At 47.7% G+C, this 22,643-nt stretch overlaps 1 protein-coding gene across 1 annotated transcript in view; it reads left to right on the forward strand.

Moving 5' to 3' along the window:
• Positions 1–4,405: 4,405 nt before the first annotated feature.
• Positions 4,406–22,643, forward strand: part of LOC137367776 (hematopoietically-expressed homeobox protein hhex-like) — a 68,367-nt gene continuing 50,129 nt past the window's right edge. Inside the window, exon 1 of the mRNA XM_068028671.1 lies at positions 4,406–4,834. Coding sequence (XP_067884772.1) covers positions 4,495–4,834 — 340 coding nt within the window. The 5' untranslated portion in view covers positions 4,406–4,494. The remainder of the gene's footprint in view (positions 4,835–22,643) is intronic.

Below are 22,643 nucleotides of genomic sequence, written 5' to 3' on the forward strand. Positions count from 1 at the left end.
AGGGGGTTCAGGGGTATCCAGGCTCTGTTAGGGGCTTCAGGGTCTTGGGGGCTCTGCAAAGGGATTTGGGTCTCGGGGGCTCTGCAAGGGGGTCCAGGGTCTCGAGGGCTCTGCAAGGGGGTTCAGGGGTATCCAGGCTCTGTTAGGGGCTTCAGGGTCTTGGGGGCTCTGCAAAGGGATTTGGGTCTCGGGGGCTCTGCAAGGGGGTCCAGGGTCTCGAGGGCTCTGCAAGGGGGTTCAGGGGTATCCAGGCTCTGTTAGGGGGTTCAGGGTCTCGGGGGTGTGCAAAGGGGTTCGGGCTATCTGGGGCCCTGCAAGGATTTATCATGGGTTGGGGGGCTATTTAGGGTTACCAAACTGCTGTGTGATGTGTTTGGTCAATCACGCTGCTGGAGGAGTAGGTCGGCTACCAGCAAGATCGGGCTCTGAGACCCATCAGTGACTCCACCGAGAGAATTGTGAAAAACTCACTTGCCAAGGCAGAGTCATCTCTGCTTAGACAGTAATCTTTAGGCTCACAGGTCACCTGGTGTGGGTCTCATACACCCTGTCGTTTTGGAACCCCGTGGCATGATGCGGTGCCTCTGATGGAGGGAGGACCAGGAGGTGGCTGCACTTGTCTGCGAAGCTCCACGATGAGAGCAGCCGGCCATGCCAAGAAGTGCCCACCTGCGCCGGTGAGTGTACAGGACTGGAATCAGCTACCTCCAAATGTCCAAGGGGCATTGTCAGCGAAGACTACGGCTCTGCAGGGAGGCCGTCACTGACTTATGTGCCCTGCTGCAGGACGGGTTGCGACCTATGGGATTTGAGGGGCGGGGGGGGGGGGGGGTGGGGGGTGGGGGGTGGTGGCGGTCACCCAATGGCAGTGGCCCTGTAGGTCACAGTGACACTAAACTTTAATGCATCTGGATCTTTCCAGGGATCCACCGGGGGCATGTGTGGGGTCTTCTCCCAGGCAGCAGACCACCACTCTGTCAAGGAAGTGACCAGTGCTCTATCCAAGAGGGCCAGCGACTATGTGCGCTACTGGACTAACCCTGACAGTTGGGAAGAGAGGGCCATTGGGTTCAGGGCCATCGCTGGATTTCCCCAGGTACAAGATGTGATAAATTGTACCCAATGGACTAGCCAGTCACCTTCATCAACAGGAAGGGTTTCCATTTCCATCAACGTTCAACTGGTCTGTGACCACTGAAAGTGTTTCCTGCAGGTGTGTGCCCACTTTCCAGGAAGCAGCCATGACACCTATATACTTCGACAGTCCCAGGTGCCACAGCTTTTGAAGCCCCCCCCCCGCTCACCATCAGGGATGGATTCTCAGGGACAGGGGCTACTCATTGAAGACATGGCTACTGGTTCTGTGAGGAACCCTTGCAATGCAGTGGAGGAGAGGTACGACAACTGCCATGGCTCCACCCGAGTGACCATCAAGCAGGCCACTGGGCTGCTGAAGATGAGATTCCGGTGCCTTGATCAATCTGGTGGAGCCCAGCAGTTTTCCCCAGAGAGGGTCTCACATATCATGGTGGTCTGCACAATCTAGCACTGCAGAGGGGGGAGGCCTTACAGGACAATGAGATGCCTGAGCGATACTCCTCCACTGATGAGGAGGATGCAGAGGAGGGAGGGGCGAAGCAGCACTGGATGGTGAAGACACGACACTGGAGGCCAGACAGGGTGAGCGACGTGTCAAGGAGGCAAGAGAAAACCTCATAATCATCCGCTTCATGCCACCCTGATGTCCACTCACACAGAAACCAATAAACTACCTCAATGCATGTAATTTATTACCTCATTTCCATTTGTGTTCACTGACTTGCGACCGGCTGCAATGTGCACTAGTGCTCATGGGAGAACATATGTTAATGAGGGCTAAGGTCACATTGGCATTTCACTAAGTGGGAAGGGTAAAGTCAGCAGCTCACAATTAGGGCATAATAGAAACTTGCTCTCAAACAACGATCATTAATGATTTGAACAGGTACAATATATGAATGAATTCCCACACATGTGAATCCCCATGTGTGGCCAGCTGGTTTTCTTAATATATTTGCAAGTGTTTTCTATGAAGTGTGATCACAGCAACAGCAGCTTGTCTGGAGGCAGGGCTGCTGATCAGGCTGCCCCTTTGGCCTGGGATAACATCGACTGCCGTCCCCTGACTGCCTGAGGCCCGGAGGGCCCCGGCTGCCTGAGGGTTTCCTGCGCAGGTGGAGGACTGTTCTCAGGTGTTGCGGCTGCTGGAGCTGGGCTCACTGATGACGGGGCTGAGGAGCCGGTGTCCACACTCGGAGTGCCCTCAGGGGAGTCCCCAGCTGTGGAGGTCAACCTCTCCTCCTCCCTCTTAAGGCTCACTTGAACTTCCCTGCTCACCAGAAAGGGACGAGGAGCGGGTTAAGAATCCAGGGGCCTTGTCCTTCTCTCGTCTTGTCACTGTTGCGTTGAGCTCATGGCCAAGTTGATGATGTGCAGATCTGTGTGCCACTGTGGGATCTGGCTCTCCATGAGGGTCGCTAACCCCTCGATGGAGGAAGCCATGCGCTCACCTGCCTGAGACACGGCATGGATGGACTCCTCTATCGTCTGTCCATGGCTGCACATTGCTTCTGACACCTCTGTTTCCTTATCTCTCTCTGCAACTCCAGCACGCTCTGTGCTGTCGACACCAGAGGCTCATCATCATCCTGGGGCTCAGCACAGGCCTGGACACCCACAGTCCTCCGACTATACGAGACCTCGGCTGTCTCAGCCTCAGCTAGCCACTCAGGCGTGCGCGTGGTGCTCTTACCAGCTTGAGGCTCTGATTCTAAAGCCAAGTAGTTACCCATCGAGGTGAAAGTATCTGTGCTGGTGGAAGATGCAGGAGTGTCATAGGATGGTGCAACCTGGGAGTGCTCCTCTCCTCATATAGCAAGAAAGTCTTGCATTTATATAGCGTCTTTTACTCCCTCAAGTTCTTTACAGCCAATTTTTGAAATATAGTCACGATTGTAATGTAGCAAACATGGCAGCCAATTTGTGCACAGCAAGCTCCCACAAATAGCAATATGATAATAACCAGATAATCTTGTTTTTTTTTGTAGTGATGTCGATTGTGGGATAAATATTAGCCAGGAGTGTCCTCCTGCAGCAGCAGTCTCCTGTGCATGCTGAGGTGCGTGAAACAAACATGTGTGGGTTAGGCTGTGCAGATCTCATCATGCTAACAATATGTGGTGTGGGTCTCCAGAAGTGAACTGTGTGTTGATGGAAGCCAATCCTCCCTTCCTTACATAGAGACTCCAGTCTCTCCGTCTGATATTGCGTGGCTGTCCTGAGTCCACACCAATTCCAAGGCCTCTTCCTCGGCTGGGGTGAGAGGAGGCAGATCCGATGTCCTCCACCTGGTCAGGCTCTCTCCCTCCTGTTATGGGCCCTCTTGTCCTGCACGAGGAAGGATGGAGATGGTAAGAATTCTCAGAGAGATCATCATGACAGTTCTGGTAATGACAGCCCCTCGTCCCCTACTGAGGGATCTGATATATCTCATGCTGAAACATGCTGTCAGGGGAGTTAATGGGAGTGAGCTATGAAAGAAGGTGACCTGTGGCTGGGATGCAGCCATGCAACTGTCAGGATGCAATGATGTCTTAGCCCATCGGCCATTGCCAAAGTAGTGTAACCCTCTCCATGTCGCACACCCGCCTGTGTGGTCACATGCGATTCGCAAAAAGGAGAGTGGTATGGATCACTCATCTTGTCTCAACGCTGGAGGTCCTTGACCCTCCTGCGGCACTGGACCCAGTTCTGGTCGCTGACCACCACGGCTGCTGACCTGTTCAGCAATCCCCACCCAGGCCTGCTTGGTCAGGCGGGAGGATCTCTTCTTGCCATCACTGGGGAAAAGAACCTCCCCCTTTTCCCTTGCAGCCTGGAGGAGCAGCTGCAGGGAGGCATCACTGAACTGTGGGGCCACCCTGTGTCTTGTTTTGGCCATCCCGTGCTGCCCTCGTTGGCGGTGTTGGGGGGTGGCGTGAATCAGTGCAACAAAGTTTTCATCAGTACACTGAAAGCTGCCAATGACTCTAAGGCAGGAGTGAGTACAGGGCTGGCAGGCCTTTAAATATGGTACCAGTACGTGCTCCAGAGTCATCTGACACCCCAATTGGCCTCTCGCCTTGCACCCGTGCCACATGATTGCTTGCGTTATGCCATATGGCCACTCAACATGTGATCGCGGTCGGCCATGTGACGGACGGGACATGGCAGCGGCACTAATTGCATAGCCCTTTCAAAGAGCTGGCACAGACACAATGGGCCGAATGGCCTCCTTCTGTGCACTGGTTCTCTGATTGCTATCTCTGGCCAGCAGTCCCCGCCCTGTTCTTGTAGTATTTGCACAGTAAAATAGCTGAGGCAGTAAGAGAGTTACTTGAGTCCAGCCCACTAATCAGTTAACAAGTTGATGTTATCTTCTTCCTATTGCTTGAATTCTTTATTCGGAAGATTGCAATGCAGTTCCACAGACCCCCGGCCCCTGAGATCACCCTGCACGCCCCCTCACCCATTCACCCCACGCCGTTTTACATCGAGGACATTCTGAGCCGGGAGGGCGCGGGTTCCCGTGGCCAGGCCGCCTGCTGCACCCCTTTCCCCGCTGCGCTGCCGCCGCTCTTCCCGCTGCCGCCACCGCCGCCTGGCTTCAGGAGCGGGCTCGCTGGGGAGGGCAGCCCCGGCTTCGCCGATCTGTCTCAGCATCTGTACAGGACTCCGCTCATCCCCCAACATCTGGCTCTCTACAACCCGACTGCTGCCGAACACCAGCATCCTATTTACAGACCACTACCCCTGGGTAAGAGACTGCGGCGGGACTGGAGGGGAGGGGGGGGAGGGAGAAATAGTGAGAGAGAAAAAAAATAAGAGAAACAGAAATGAAAACGAGCAGAAAGAGAAATAAAGAGATACAAGAGGCAGATAAAAGAAACACTGAGATGGAAGAAGAGATAGAGACAGAAAATAAGGAGATAGTTAAATAGATTCGCAATAAGAAAGTTAGGGAAGAGAAGTAAGGGCTAGACAGAAAGACCAGCAAAAGAGTGTTAGGGAAAGGAGAATGAGAAATGAGAGAGGCTGAGGAATTAAAATATAAATAATGAAAGACAGAAATGCCGGGTGATACAATACATGTGTAAGTCGGTCAGCCTGAGTATTAACGCAGGAGGTTGGAGAAAACTGGCCAGAAAGAAGTGGTAGATTTGCGGATAAGGGACTTTCGAAACATTAATTGCTAAAAGAGTATTAAAAACAAAACAGAATGCTTGTAAATTCCAATCGGAGCGGGAATATTGTGTGTGTAAAAAGATCAAACACTCAGACTTTGTTTTAAAAAAACACACAATCCCACCCGAAACAAGTGACAAACGCCCAGCGATTGTTTTGTTTGCGGATTTGACAAACACTTTGTTCCGCTTTCAACAAGGACACTGAATACTTTAAAACTTGTAGGATTTCATTTCTTCTTTTCGTTATTAAAAATAAGTAAAATTAAACACTTAGGAAGTGATGGGACGGACTGGACTTTTCTCCAGGTTGAAACAGAAGCTGCCTTTCGGAGTGAAGACTGGGACTGAAGTTCGCAGCAGTTTTGCAGATGATACAGCGCATCCCGAGGCTCACCTGTCGGCAATGGAAATCTCTGTCCCTCTTACTGTACAACTTATTCAACACTCAACAAGTTTCCTTTACCCTCCAGTATGTGTTTCTCGATTTGCAGCCCATTGCAACTGAATTTTAAACTCCAACTTACTGGGGAGAGATTTGCAAAGTTCTGGGCTTCCCTCTCGATCTCCCAGGCTATCTATGAGAATCATAAAATCATAGAATAATAACAGCGCAAAAGCAGGCCATTCGGTCCATTGTGCCTGTGCTAGCTCTTTGAAAGAGCTATCCAATTCGTCCCATTCCCTGCTGCACCGGGTTCGATTCTGGGTACTGCCTGTGCGGAGTTTGCAAGTTCTCCCTGTGTCTGCGTGGGTTTTCTCCGGGTGCTCCGGTTTCCTCCCATATGCCAAAAGACTTGCAGGTTGATAGGTAAATTGGCCATTATAAATTGCCCCTAGTATAAGGTAGGTGGTAGGGAAATATAGGGACAGGTGGGGATGTGGTAGGAATATGGAATTAGTGTAGGATTAGTATAAATGGGTGGTTGATGGTCGGCACAGACTCGGTGGGCCGAAGGGCCTGTTTCAGTGCTGTATCTCTAAACTAAACTAAAATCGATCAGTAAAAATACTTTAACTTATTTCCACGAGTTGCTTTTTTATACATGTTAAATATACCAGATACAACAGAATACATTATTTTCAGCATGCTTTTTATGATCTGTCTGATAGGGCAGTGGAAGCAGATTCAATAATAACTTTCAAAAGAGAATTGGATAACTATCTGAGAATGAAAAAATTGCAGGGCTGTGGGGTAAGAGCAGGGGAGCGGGATTAATTGACCATCTCCAATACGAGAGAATCTAACCATCTTCCCTTGACATTCAACGGCATTACCATCACTGAATCCCCCACTATCAATATCCTATGGGCTAGCATTGACCAGAAACTGAACTGGAGTAGCCATATAAATACCAGGTTAGAGGCTAGGAATCCTGCGGTGAGTAATTCACCTCCTGACTCCCCAAAGCCTGTCCACCATCTACAAGGCACAAGTCAGGAGTGTGATGGAATACTCTCCACTTGCCTGGATGGGTGCAGCTCCAACAACAATCAAGAAGCTCGACACCATCCAGGGCAAAGCAACCCGCTTGATTGACACCCCATCCACAAACATTCACTCCCTCCACCACCGACGCACAGTGGCAGCAGTGTGTGCCATCTACAAGATGCACTGCAGCAATGCACCAAGGCTCCTTAGACAGCACCTTCCAAACCCGCGACCTCTACCACTTCGAAAGACAAGAGCAGCAGATGCATAGGAACACCACCACCTGCAAGTTCCCCTCCAATCCACACTCCATCCTGACTTGGAACTATATCGCCGTTCCTTCACTGTCGCTGGGTCAAAATCCTGGAACTCCCTTCCTAACAAGAATGTGGGTATACCTACCCCACATGGACTGCAGCGGTTCAAGAAGGCAGCTCACCATCACCTTCTCAAGGGCAATTAGGGATGGGCAATAAATGCTGGCCTGATCAGCGATGCCCACATCCCATGAATGAATTTTTTAAAAATTAGCAAGCTCTTTCACAGAGCTGGAACTTGCACGATTGGCCAAACGGTCCCTCGAGCCTGCTCTGCCATGCCATAAGATCACGGCTGATCTCCCACCTCAACCACACTTCCCTGCACTATTCCCACATTGATTTCTCACCTACATTGGCTTCCAATCTGGCAACACCTCGATTTTAAAATCTCATCCATGTTTCCAAATCCATCCATGGCCTTGCCCCTCCCTATCTCTGTAACCTCCTCCAGGCCCTCCATGATATCTGCACTCCTCCAATTCTGGCCACTGGTGTTTCCCTGATTTCCTTGCCTGACAAATGGTGGCCAATTCCTTCAGCTGCTGAGGCCAGAAACTCTGGAATTCACCCTGTAGTTGGGCAGAGCAGAGGGAAATGGAATTTAATACAGAGAAGTTTGAGGTGATACATTTTGTCAAAAAGGATAGGGAGAGGCAATGTAGACTAAATGGCACAGTTGTAAAGAGTGTGCAGGGACAGAGGGCCTTGGGGGTTCATGGGCATAGATTTTTTTTATTTGTTTGTGGTTTGTTGGCATCACTAAGCCAGGCCAGCATTTATTGCCCATCCCTAACTGCCCTTGAACTGAGTGGCTTGCGAGGCCATTTCAGAGGGCATTTAAGAATCAACAACATTGCTATGAGTTTGGAGTCACATGTAGGCCAGACCAGGTAAGGATGGCAGATTTCCTTCCCTAAAGGACATTAGTGAAATAGATGGGTTTTTACAACAATCGACAATGGTTTCATGGTCACCATTAGACTAGCTTCTAATTCCAGACTTTTTATGAATTCAAATTTCACCATCGACATCTTTGAAGGTGGCAGGACATATTGAGAGAGTAGTTAGCAAAGCATATGGGATCGTGACCTTCATAAATAGAGGCATTGAGTCAAAAAGCGGGGAAGTTATGCTGAGCCTTTATAAAGCTCTAGTTCGGCCCCAACTGGAGTATTGTGTCCAGTTCTGGTCACCACACTTCAGGAAGGATGTGAAGGCCCGTGAGAGGGTGCAGAGGAGATTTACCAGAATGGTTCCAAGGATGGAGAATTTTAGCTATAAGGTTAGGTTGGAAAAACTGTGGTTGTTCTCCTTGGAGCAAAGGAGATTGAGGAGAGATTTAATAGAGGTGTACAAGATTATGATAGGATTGGATAGGGTAGACAAAGGAAAGCTGTTCCCCTGAACTCATGGTACAAGGACTAGAGGAGACAGATTTAAGATTTTAGGCAGGAGATGCAGGGGAGATGTGAGGAAGAACATTTTTACGCAGCGAGTGGTAATGACCTGGAGTTTTCTGCATACGAGGGTGGTGGAAGCGGAGGTGTTGAATGATTTCAAAAGGAAATTGGATTGGCACTTGAGGGAAATAAACTTACAGGGCTACAGGGATCGAGGGGGGGAGTAGGACTGACTGGATTGCTCTACGAAGCTGGCATGGACATGATGGGCTGAATAGCCTCTTTCTGTACTGTGATGATGCTATGACTTTATGACTCTATGACCTCCTTTAAAACCTACCACTTTGACCAAGCTTTTGGCCTGCTGTCCTAACATACCTTTGTATGGCTTGGTATCAAATTTTGTCTGATAATCGCTCCCTTGCTGAACCTGTTACGAGACTAATAATCGACATGAGCATGAGTTCAAATTCCACTATTTAAATCTAAAAAGTCTGGAAATAAATAACAGGTTTCCGTAAAAGTGACCCATGACAGCTTTTGGTGTAAAAACCCAACTGGGTCACTACCGTCCTTTTAAGGAAGGAAACCTGCCGTCCTTAGCCCGTCGACGCCTCTATGTCCCTCCCATCCCCACACCGACTTGGTTGCCTTTTAACGATCCTAGCAAGCCACTCAGTTGTATCAAACTGCTCTGGGGATTTGGGCATCTATGGACGGGCAATAAATCCCAGTGATGCCCACATCCCCAAGCATGCAACCAAAAAAAACCCTCTCTTCTCAACAGCTCCAGTGAGCCTGAATCAAGTATTGCTCTCTGCTGTCCAAAGCATTCGCGAGATGCGTTAACTTTGAGGTTTCCCTGATTCCCAGTGGCAGGTTTTCTTTGGGCCCTTTCGCTGGTTTGATGAAGCAAATGCCGCAAGAATTCAGCAGTTGCAATATGTCCGAACTCTGCACTCGAAACCCACAGAATCCACCTATTTCCAGCCAGTGAGGCTCAAGTGACTGCCTGGTTCCTCTTTCACACTGAGTAGGGTGTGATCTGATGGTGCATGTGTCTCAATATTAACTGTTGAGGCTCACACACTCATCACCCACCTCCTCTTCCATCCCCAGCTTTACTTAGAAAAGTCATTTTGTTTGTTGTAATTCTGGTAATCAGGACGTCTCTGGAGGGAGAAAAATAAAGCTGAGCTTTATGCGAAAATTGATTTATTATTTTAGACTATTTCAAAAGTGCAGCTTTGAATGTTCTTCCGGTTGGTAATTTTTAAAATAAATATACACACATATATATATATACATCAGTAATCTTCAATGCTCAGTATACAGGAAGTGTTTGGAAGTAAGTAACTGGCTGCCGAGGGTTGATAGGGGGACATTTCCTTTCCACTGGGCAGAATATGAGCAATTATAGCAATACTGTGTCGTTTGAGGATGTTGTGGTGAAGTAGGAAATGAGGAACTAAGTGCAAAGTGAGCATTGGGAGAGAAAAGTCACAAACAGCCACTCTGAGGCGGCAGGGTGTTGGGCAATCATTCAGTTAAAGGGTGCTGGAGGAGGAAGACAACAAGAGCAAAAAGAAAAAGGAAAAGTGGACTGTTAATGTGAAAGATGGCCAGAAAGCGCTTCAGATACACACAGCAAGTCACGCCAGTGCCTGAAATAGGAACAACAGGTTAATACTTTGGCCCTTAGAAACAGGAGAAGGCCATTCAGCCCCTCGAGCTTTAGCATAGGAACTGGAGGAAGCTATTCAGCCCCTAAAGCCTGCTTGGTCATTCAGTTAGATAGTTACTGACCTGCATCTGAACTCCATTTTACCCACCTGCGCTTCATATCCCTTGATACCCTTACCCTATAACAATTACATAGACTATGCAGACATTCAGCATAACAGGTCTATGCTGGTGTCTATGCTCCCATCCCTCTTCATCTAACCCTGTCATCTTAACAGAAATGTTCAACACACCTGTTTTTGTTGATGTTGTTTGAGGGAGGAATATTTTCCCGAGCCTCGGCTTAATGCCTCATTTGAAGAAAAATCTATCGATCTCAGTCTTAAAAGCTCCAATTGACTCCCAGCATCCACAACCTTTTGAGATGAGAGAGTTGCACTACCCTTTGTGTGAAGAAACATTTCCTGACATCGCCCCTGAACGGCCCCCCTGTTCTGGACTCCCCCGACCACAGAAAATAGTTTCTCTCTATCTACTCTAGTAACTCCTTTAATCATTTAAACAGCTCAATTAAATCATACCTCAGTCTTCTAAACTAATCCTTAAACCTACCTTTTTCTCTTCCAAATGCTGACAGATCTGTTGTGTATCCACAGAAGGCAAGTTCAAATCCCACCTTCGTAGTTTGAATTCTGGAAAAAAATGGAAATTAAAAAAAAGTGTAAATAAAAGAGACCGTGAAGCTGTTGGATTATTGTAAAAAAGCCCCCAACTGATTCACTAATGTCCTTTAGGGAAGGAAATTTGCTATCTTTAACTGATCTCAAGCACAAGAAGGGATGGGTACTAAATGCCAGTAATGCCCAAGAATTAATATTAAAAAAGTGCAGTATTTTCTATTTTTCCTTCCTAGAAATCGTCCTACAAAAGACATATGCAGAACCAAAGAAGTTTTCAGCACAACAGGAGGCCATTCAGCCCATCATGTCCATGCCAGCTCTTTGCTTGTCCAATCCAAAACTAATCCCACCACCCCATGCTAGACCTGTATCTTCCTCTAGATCAAATCATCATCCCATTTCTCCTCTATAGGTACAATGGTCTCTGACTTAACTATTCCTGTAGTAAAGTATTTCATGCTCCAACAACCCTCTGTGTAAAGAAATTTCTCCTCACTGTCTGGCAACTTTAGATTGATGACCCCGTCATCATTGACTCCCCAAACAGAGGATTGAGGATTGCCTCAATTACCCTAACAAATCTCTTCATAATTTTAGAAACTTCTATTAAATTTCCTCTTAACCTTCCCTGCTCCAGTGGGAACAGTCCCAGTATCTCAAGTTTCTCCTCACGCCTGTGGATTCCTATCCCTAGTGAATTGACACTGCATGCTCTCGATAGCTTGACTGTCCTTCCTCTAATAAAGTGCACCCAGCACTCTAACTAAAGAAAAAGAAGAATATATAATGTATTTTCACACCACAAAGACGTCGCAGTCAATACATTGCCTTTGAATTGCAGTAACTGCTGCTTAGAATGTACAGCACAGAAACAGGCCATTCGGCCCAACAGGTCTATGTCAGTGTTTATACTCCACACGAGTCTCCTCCCACTCTAATTATCTCTTCCTACTCTGTCCCCCACTATATCCCTCTGTTCCCTCCTCCCACAGGGGTGCATCAAACCTCCCCTTAAATGCATCAATGTTGTCTGCTTTAGCCACTCCATGTAGCAGTGAGTTCCACATTCTCACCATTCTTCGGGTAAAGATATGCTTCCTAAGTTCTTGATTTGATCTCTTAGTGATTATCACATTTATGCCCCCTTTGCTCTGGCCTCCCCCACAAGTGGAAACAGTTTCTCCACATTTACTCTATTAAAACCCTTCATAATCTAAACAAGTCTTCCCTCAACTTTCCCCTTTCCAGAGAAAAGAGCCTTAGAGTGCTCAATCTTTCCTGATATCCACATCCTCTCAGTTATGGTATTATCCAAGTAAACCTTTTCTGCACTTTCTCCAGTGCCTCTATCTTCTTTTTGAGACTTGACTAATCCAACACATCCTGACTGGTCTCCAGTTTTGTACCTTCTATAAACTCATCCAAAACTCTGCTGCCTGTGTCCTTAATTGCACCAAGTCTCATTCGCCCATCATCCGTGTACCCCCTGACCGACATTGTCTCCTGGATAAGCAACACCTCAATTTTAAAAATCGTATCCTTGTTTTCAATCCCTCCATTGCCTCCCTACCTCTGTCATCTCCTCCAGCCCGACAACCCTCTCTGTGCTCCGTCAATTCTTGCTTCTTGAGAATTCCCAATTTTAATCGCTCCACAATTGTTGGCCGTGCCTTCACAGCTGTCAAGATGCTAACCTCTGGAATTCTCTCCCTACACCTGCCCACTTCTCTACCTCTCTTTCCTCCTTTAAGATGTTCCTTAAAGCCTATGTCTTTTGGTCGTTTGCCCTTATATCACCTTATCTAGCTCGGTGTCCAATTTTGTTTGATAACACTCTGTGAAGTGCTTCAGGATGTTTTACCATGTTGAAGGTGCTATGTGAAGTAACAGGGAAGGCTGTTGAAGGGAATGCGGTGGATGTTGTCTATATGGATTTTCAGAAAGCATTTGATAAAGTGCCACTTAAAAGGCTGGTGAACAAAATTGAGGCTCATGTAATAGGACTGGATTTTTAAAAAATTGGTTTAAGGACAGAAAACAGCGAGTTGTGGTAAATGATTGTTTTTCAGACTGGAGGTTGGTAGACAGTGATGTTCCCCAAGGGCCAGTACTAAGACCACTGCATTGTCTGCTATATATAAATGACTTTGATTTTGGAGGACAGAGTATAATTTCAAAATTTGTTGATGATGCTAAACTTGGAAGACTAGCAAACATTCAGGATGATATGAACTGCCTGAAACAGGACATAGATAAGCTAGTAGAATGGGAAGACAGGTAGCAGATGGAATTTAATACAGGCAAGTATGAGGTGATGCATTTTAGCAGAAGTGAGGCAATATATACCACACTCGCAAGAGTGTGCAGGATCAGAGGGACCTGGGGATGCATGTTTGAAGGTGGCAGGACATTTTGAGAGAGTGATTATTAAAGCATATGGGATTTTGGGCTTCATAAATAGAAGCATTGAGTACAAAAGCAGGGAAGCTATATCATGTTGTGTGGTGACCACCGTGCTCAATGGGATAGATTTTGAACAGATCTAGCAAAGCAAAACTGGGAATCAATGAGGCACTGTGGGCCATCAGCAGCAGCAGAATTGTACTCAACCACAATCTGGAACCTCATGGCCCGGCATATCCCCCACTCTACCATTACCATCAAGCCAGGAGACCAACCCTGGTTCAATGAAAAGTGTAGGAGGGCATGCCAGGAGCAGCACCAGGCATACCTCAAAATGAGGTGTCAACCTGGTGAAGCTACAACCCAAACAGCATAAGCAGCATGCGATAGACAGAGCTAAGTGATGCCATAAGCAACGGATCAGATCTAAGCTCTGCAGTCCTGCCATGTCCAGCCGTGAATGGTGGTGGTCAATTAAACAACTAACTGGAGGAGGTGGATCCACAAATATCCCCATCCTCAATGATGGGGAAGCCCAGCACATCAGTGCGAAAGATAAGGCTGAAGCATTTGCAACAATCTTCAGCCAGAAGTGCCAAGTTGATGATCCATCTCGGCCTCCTCCTGAAGTCCCCAGAATCACAGATGCCAGAATTCAGCCAATTCGATTCACTCCGCGTGATATCAAGAAACGACTGAAGGCACTGGATACTGCAAAAGCTATGGGCCCTGACAATATTCTGGCAATAGTACTGAAGACCTGTGCTCCAGAACTTGCCGCGCCCCTAGCCAAGCTGTTCCAGTACAGCTACAACACTGGCATCCACCCGGCAATGTGGAAAATTGCCCAGGTATGTCCTGTACACAAAAAGCAGGACAAGTCCAACACAGCCAATTACCGCCCCATCAGCCAACTCTTAATCATCAGTAAAGTGATGGAAGGTGTCATCGACAGTGCTATCAAGTTACACTTGCTTAGCAATGACCTGCTCAGTGACACTCAGTTTGGGTTCCACCAGGGCCACTCAGCTCCTGACCTCATTACAGCCTTGGTTCAAACATGGACAAAAGAGCTGAACTCAAGAGGTGAGGTGAGAGTGACTGCCCTTGACATCAAGGCAACATTTGACCGAGTATGGCATCAAGGAGCTTTAGCAAAATTGGCGTCAATGGGAATCAGGGGGAAAACTCTCCGCTGGTTGGAGTCATATCTAGCACAGAGGGAGATGGTTGTGGTTGTTGGAGCTCAATCATCTCACCTCCAGGACATCACGGCAGGAGTTCCTCAGGGTAGTATCCTAGGCCCAACCATCTTCAGCTGCTTCATCAATGACCTTCCTTCGATCATAAGGTCAGAAGTGGGGATGTTTGCTGATGCTTGCACAATGTTCAGCACTCCTCAGATACTGAAGCAGTCCATGTAAAAATGCAGCAAGACCTGGATAATATACAGGCTGGGGCTGATAAGTGCAAGTAACATTCGTGCCACACAAGTGCCAGGCAATGACCATCTCCACCAAGAGAGGCATAGAACATAAGAACAGGGAGGTTCTGATGGAGCTGTATAAAACGCTAGTTAGGCCACAGCTGGAGTACTGTATACAGTTCTGGTCACCACACTATAGGAAGGATGTGATTGCACTGGAGAGGGTGCAGAGGAGATTCACCAGGATGTTGCCTGGGCTCGACCATTTCAGCTATGAAGAGAGACTGGATAGGCTGGGGTTGTTTTCCTTAGAGTGGAGAAGGCTGCGGGGGGACCTGATTGAGGCATACAAAATTATGAGGGGCATTGATAGGGTAGGTAGGAAGAAACTTTTTCCCTTAGCGGAGGGGTCAATAATCAGGGGGCATAGAAGGGTCAGGAGGTTTAGAGGGGATTTGAGGGGAAAAGAATTCACCCAGAGGGTGGTTGGAATCTGGAACACACTGCCTGAAGAGGTGGTAGAGGCAGGAGCCCTCACAACATTTAAGAAGTATTTAGATGAGCACTTGAAACGCCATAGCATACAAGGCGACGGGCCAAGTGCTGGAAAATGGGATTAGAATCGATAGGTGCTTGTTGGCCGGCATGGACCCGATGGGCCGAAGGGCCTGTTTCTGTGCTGTATAACTCTATTACTCTAACCATCTCTCCTTGACATTCAATGGCATTACCATTGCTGAATCCCCCACTATCAACATTCTGGGGGTTACCATTTTACAGAAACTAAACTGGAGTAGCCATATAAATACCGTGGCTACAAGAGCAGGTCAGAGGCTAGGAATCCTGAGGCGAGTAACTCCCCACCTGACTCCCCAAAGCCTGTCTACCATCGACAAGGCACAAGTCAGGAGTGCGATGGGATACTCTCCACTTGCCTGGATGGGTGCAGCTCCAACACTCAAGAAGCTCAACACCATCCAGGACAAAGCAGCCCACTTGATTGACACCCCATCTCCAAACATTCACTCCCTCCACCACTGACACACAGTGGCAACAGTGTGTACCATGAACAAGATGCACTGCAGCAACGCACCAAGAATCCTTAGACAGCACCTTCCAAACCCATGACCTCTACCAACTAGAAGGACAAGGGCAGCAAATGCATGAGAAAACCATCACCTGCAAGTTCCCATCCAATTCACACACCATCCTGACTTGGAACTATATCGTCGTTCCTTCACTTTCGCTGGGTCAAAATCCTGGAACACCCTTTCTAACAGCACTGTGGGTGTACCTACCCCGCATAGACTGCAGCAGTTCAAGAAGGCAGCTCACCACCACCTTCTCAAGGGCAATTAGGGATGGGCAATAAATGCCAGCGACACCCACATCCTATCAATGAATTTTTAAAAATGTTATGCTGAACCTTTATAAAGCTCTGGTTTGGCCCCAACTGGAGTATTGTGTCCAGTTCTGGTCACCACACTTTAGGAAGGATGTGAGGGTCCTTGAGAGGGTGCAGAGTGGATTTACCAGAATGGTTCCAGGGATGGAGGATTATCGTTACAAGGTTAGGTTGGAAGAGCTGTGGTTGTTCTCCCTGCAGCAAGAGTGATAGAGGAGAGTTTTAAAAAATTCTTTCCTGGGGTGTGGGCAACACTGGAAAAGTCAACATTTGTTGCCCACCCCTAATTGCCCTTGACATCTGAGTTTCTTGCTGGGCCATTTCAGAGGGCAGTTAAGAGTCAACCACATTGCTGCGGGTCTGGAGTTACATGTCGGACAGACCAGATAACGACAGCAGATTTCCTTCCCTAAAGGACATTTGTGAACCAGATGGGTTTTTTTTTAAAGAAATGATCAATGATAATTTCATTAGTACCATTACTGAGACTAGCTTTCAATTCCAGATTTTTATTAATTAATTGAATTTATTAGATTTTAGCAGCTAATATGGCGGGATTTGAATCTATATCTCTTAAGCATTAGCTTTGGTTTGTGGATTATTAGCTCAGTGATAGTACCACTATGCCACTGTGATAGAGGCGTGCTAGTTTATGGCAGGCTTCGATAAGTTAGACAAAAAAAAAGGTTCCCATTAACTGATGGTACAAGGATGAGGAGACACAGATTGAAGGTTTTGGGCAAAAGATGCAGGGGGATGGGAGGAAGAGCATTTTTACACAGTGAGTGATAATGACCTGGAACTCACTGCTCATGAGGGTGGTGGAAGCAGAGACAATGAATGGCACTCACTTATAGAACATAGAACAGTACAGCACAGTACAGGCCCTTCGGCCCACGATGTTGTGCCGAACCTTTAACCTACTCTAAGATCAAACTAACTACCTACCCTTCATTCTACTATCATCCATGTACCTATCCAAGAGTCGCTTAAATGCCCCTAATGTATCTGCTTCTACTACTACTCTATTCTCTAGACAGTTGTTGAAAGGAGCTACAGAGACAAGACGTGTTACCCTTCCTTCCCAGTATTGCTGTATATAAGTTAGTTTCTTCATAAAAGAATTTACCTTTTAGAAAATAAAAACAGAATGTGCTGGAAATACTCACCAATCAGGCAGCATCTGTGGAGAGAGAAACAGAGAACACAGGAACACAAGAAATAGGAGCAGGAGTGGACCACGCGGCTCTTTGAGCTACTCCACCATTCAATATGATCATGGCTGATCTTTCAGTTTCAACTTCCTCCCGCTCCCCATATCCCTTGATTCCCTGCCAGACCAAAAATCTATCTATCCTGGTCTTAAATGTATTCAATGATGGGGCACCCACAACCCTCTGGGGTAGAGAATTCCAAAGATTCACAACCCTTTGAGTGTAGTATTTTCTCCTCGTCTCAGTCCTGAATGATCAGCCCCTTACCCTGAGACTGCCCCTGCGTTCTCGATTCTCTGACCAGCAGGAAAAATCTCTCAGCTTCTACCCTATCAAGCCCTTTCAGAATCTTGTATGTCTCAATGAGATTGCCTCTCATTCTTCTAAACTCCAGAGAATATGGGCCCAATTAACTCAGCCTCTCATCATAGGACAACTCCCTCATCCCAGGGACCAATTTAGTAAATCTTTGCGGCACCTCCTCCAGTGCAAGTATATCCTTTCATAGAAACATAGAAAATAGGAGCAGGAGTAGGCCATTCGGCTCTTCAAGCCTGCTCTGCCATTCATTATGATCATGACTGATCATCCAACTCAGTAACCTGTTCCCGCTTTTGCCCCATACCCTTTGATCCCTTTAGATCCAAGAGTTATATCTAACTCCTTCTTGAAAACATACAATGTTTTGGCCTCAACTGCTTTCTGTGGTAGCGAATTCCACATTCTCACCACTCTCTGGGTGAAGAAATTTCTCCTCATCTCAGTCCTGAAAGGTTTACCCTGTATCTTTAGACTATGACCCCTGGTTCTGGACTCCCCCACCATCGGGAACATCCTTCCTGCATCTGCCCTGTCAATTCCTGTTAGAATTTTCTAGGTTTCTATGAGATCCCCCCTCAATCTTCTGAACTCCAGCGAATATAATCCTAACCGATTCAATCTTTCCTCATACGTCAGTCCCGCCATCCCAGGAATCAGTCTGGTAAATTTTCACTGCACTCCCTCTATAGCAAGAACATCCTTCCTCAAATAAGGTGACCAAAACTGCACACAATACTCCAGGTGTGGTCTCACCAAGGCCCTGTATATTTGCAGCAAGACATCCTTGCTCCCGTACTCGAATCCTCTCACTATGAAAGCCAACATACCATTTGCCTTTTTTACCGCCTGTTGCACCTGCATGCTTACCTTCAGCGACTGGTGTACGAGAACACCCAGGTCTCGCTGCATATTCCCCTCTCTCAGTTTATAGCCATTCAGATAATAATCTGCCTTCCTGTTTTTGCTACCAAAGTGGGTAACCTCACATTTATCCACATTATACTGCATCTGCCATGCATTAGCCCACTCACTCAACTTGTCCAAATCACACTGAAGCCTCTCTGCATCCTCCTCGCAACTCACCCTCCCACCCAGTTTTGTGTCATAAATGTGGAGGCCAAAACTGCACACAGTATTCCAGGTGCGGTCTCACCAAAGCCCTGTACAATTTTATTAAGACTTTTTTTAATCCTGTACTCCAATCCCCTCACAATAAAGGCCATTTGCCTTCCTAATAGCATGCTGCACCTGCATGTTAACTTTGTGCGTTCCTTGTACGATTACCCCCAAGTCTCTCTGAACATCAACACTTGCCAGTTTCACACCTTTTAAAAAATATTCTGCTTCTCTATTTTTACGACCGAAATGAACAACTTCACACTTCCCTACATTGCACTCCATTTGCCATCTTGTTGCCCACACGAGGTAACGTTTCAGTTCAATGACCTTTCGTCTGAACACACTGACACACTGTTACGGCTGACACTATCTGGGCTCACACATGAGGAAGGACATAAAATACACTGGGGAGATTAAGGAATGTAAAATCTGTGGTGCAGAGATTGATGAAAAATAGTCTGGGCAATTCTGAACAGGCGAATGTGTTGGGGGAGATAAGGCACAGATCAAAAATACGCTGGAGATACGATAAGCGATTTTAACCATCAAAAATCAGTTGGCGTGTAGAACAGGCAGCCTATCCACTGCTGCTCACTTTATTACCACTGCAAGTTAAAATCAGCTGTTAAATATTGTATTGTGTATGGGGTGTGGGTATAGCCGGGTTGACAATTCATTGTGTTCAATGAGTGGCGAAGTTGATCAGCGATAATACAACATTGTTCCATCAGTCAAGCCACCGAGAAGAAAGAAAGAACTTGCATTTATATAGCACCCAGCCAGTAAAGTACTTTTGAAATGTGGTCACTGTTGTAATGTAGGAAATGCAGCAGCCAATTTGCGCACAGCAAGCTCCCACAAACAGCAATATGATAATGACTAGGTCACCTGTTTTAGTGATGAATGATCCTGTGAAGTACCTTGGGATGTTTTATTATGTTAAAGGCACTATATAAATGTGATTTTTGTTGTTGTTGGTTGTGGGGTAAATATTGGTCAAGTGCGCAAAGGCTGCAACAGGTATGAAGGCTGCAGTTGCAGTGCCTCTGGGTTTGCAGCACGACAGTGAGATCGGCGGAGGGTGGGCTGAATTTTACTCGCGTGCCGCATTTTGAGGCGGCATGCCCGCACTCAACGCCCACCGCAGAGCCCCCCCCGATATTATGCGCGGGGGCTCATTAGCATGACTGCGACGACTGCCCCCCCCTCCATATTACATGGGGAGAGGCGGGACATCCGGCGCAGTGAGGGAACGTTTGTCAGCTGTGTAGCAGGTGCTGGGGCCCTATTTTAAGCGCCCCAGCACCTGCTTCCTGACAGCTGCCAAAGAAATACTTACCTGACTGCTGAAAAGTGGGGCTGCTGTCAATCTGTCAGCAAAGCAGAAAGTGCTGGAGAAACTCAGCAGGTCAGGCAGCAGCTGTGGAGAGAGAAGCAGAGTTAACGTTTCAGGTCTGTATCCAAGTTCACCATATTTATCCAGGCAATGGAAGCACATTTTCAGCATGCTGCTTGCCTGCTCAATGGTGGCTCTTGTAGCTCAGTATTTCCTCTGCAGCAGTGGTCAAGCTTAAGAGCCGCTGCCAATATAAGGACCGCAGTCATAGGATGTCCACCGAAGCCCATGGGCTGCAGGTCATCATTGAGCAGCGCACAGAGACGTGTCACCACCCTCTCTACCTGCGCAATCTCCTCTGACACTGGTGCTCTGACATCCGCTGGCATGTCATGTGGGGCCTGTAGATACACAGCAACCGTAATGGCGAGCTCCCCTTGGGGCTGCTGCTCACCACCAGGGGCCTCTAAGTGAACCGCACCTGCCTGTTGATTTTTTCTCCAGCACATATGGATCCTCAGGAGAAGGGGATCACACAGTCTAGGATGAGACAAACCCATTTCCATGTGTTAAATGAAGTTGTATCCTTCATTTATTTGAAGGTTCCTAACAGAGCAGGCATTGGTGTTGACGGGTACATCAGCTGCTTTCATGGATCAACTATGTGACGTGGCATGGCATTGCCCATTTTGGCTAACACTCAGTGTGGCACAGCATGACCACATCAAGATCCTGCCAGCGTCGATTGCCCCCACCATCCATATAACCTTAATGCTCCTGCCCTTTCTGGCACCCTCCCCACACACAGGGTGACGAGAGTGCCATTGCTCCTTCACACACACAAACAAACACAGAGCGTACACTGTTTACGGAGGGAGGGTACACAGTACCTCCTTTCATGCCTGCAGAGCTTTCCCACCAGGAATACCAGACCCCCTCCCACTTCCGTTTCATAGTGCAAAGCTGAGACCCCGATCATCCTAGTCCCCTTCCCACCTCCCTTTCACAGTGCGAAGCTGAGATCCCGATCATCCTAGACTTACCTGCACTGTTGTCCCGTCTGGGTTTCATATTCGTGAATGGGACAGCATGTGATATCCCATGTTCAGTGAAAAATGGGGAAGTGTGGAGCAGCAGATAGGGGGATGCATAATCAGAAAAGGTAGGTAGCACTTTACATATGGTAATTGGGGTCCCACCACCGAGCGGCGGAGGGGCAGCTCCAAGGTCCCGCCGCCGCCAGAAAAATGGGGCGTGACCTTCTCTATATCGGGGGTTGAGGTGGGCCTCTCCCCCCGTCATGACCCCCGACGTCAAGGGACTGGTAAAATTCTGCTCATGGATGAGGGTTTCAGCAGCAGATGAGCTGAGATAAGCAGATAAGCCAGAGTCGGGCAATGTTATGGAGGTGGAAATAGGTGGTCTTAGTGATGACACGGTGATGGCAGTGTGGTTGGAAGTTCATCTCAAGTCAGATATAACACTAAAGTTAAGAAAAATGTCTTTGCGAGTGAGAGGGCTTGCAGTACAGTACACTTCCCACCACTTATAGTGAGAGCATTTGTGCCAGTACGATTTTCCTGTTACATGAGATGGCTGTATGAGGTAACCATTTGGATTTCCTCCCACTTCATGCATTTACAGATTAGAACCTCAGATAGATAATCCCTGACCACACTGTGAATTTCCCTCCACACAAGATCAGATGGCAGGTTGTTCAACCTTGCCCGTCTAAGAGCGAAGACCAAAGTATGGAAAGTCCTCATCAGGGAACTCCTCTTTGCTGACGATGCTGCATTAACATCCCACACAGAAGAGTGTCTGCAGAGACTCATCGACTGGATTGCGGCTGCCTGCAACGAATTTGGCCTAACCATCAGCCTCAAGAAAACGAACATCATGGGACAGGACGTCAGAAATGCTCCATCCATCAATATCGGCGACCACGCTCTGGAAGTGGTTCAAGAGTTCACCTACCTAGGCTCAACTATCACCAGTAACCTGTCTCTCGATGCAGAAATCAACAAGCACATGGGAAAGGCTTCCGCTGCTATGTCCAGACTGGCCAAGAGAGTGTGGGAAAATGGCGCACTGACACGGAACACAAAAGTCCGAGCGTATCAAGCCTGTGTCCTCAGTACCTTGCTCTACGGCAGCGCGGCCTGGACAACGTATGTCAGCCAAGAGCGACGTCTCAATTCATTCCATCTTCGCTGCCTCTGGAGAATCCGTGGCATCAGGTGGCAGGACCATATCTCCAACACAGAAGTCCTCGAGGCGGCCAACATCCCCAGCATATACACCCTACGGAGCAAGTGGCGCTTGAGATGGCTTGGCCATGTGAGCCGCATGGAAGATGGCAGGATCCCCAAGGACGCATTGTACAGCGAGCTCGTCACTGGTATCAGACCCACCGGCCGTCCATGTCTCTGCTTTAAAGACATCTGCAAACGCGACATGAAGTCGTGGGAGTCAGTTGCCAGTGATCGCCAGAACTGGCGGACAGTCATAAAGGCGGGGCTAAAGAGTGGCAAGTCGAAAAGTCTTAGCTGTTGGCAGGAAAAAAGACAGAAGTGCAAAGAGAGAGCCAACTGTGTAACAGCCCCGACAACCAATTTTATCTGCAGCAACTGTGGAAGAGTT

The sequence above is a fragment of the Heterodontus francisci genome, chromosome 1, assembly GCF_036365525.1.
Source record: "Heterodontus francisci isolate sHetFra1 chromosome 1, sHetFra1.hap1, whole genome shotgun sequence".
Classification (NCBI taxonomy): domain Eukaryota; kingdom Metazoa; phylum Chordata; class Chondrichthyes; order Heterodontiformes; family Heterodontidae; genus Heterodontus; species Heterodontus francisci.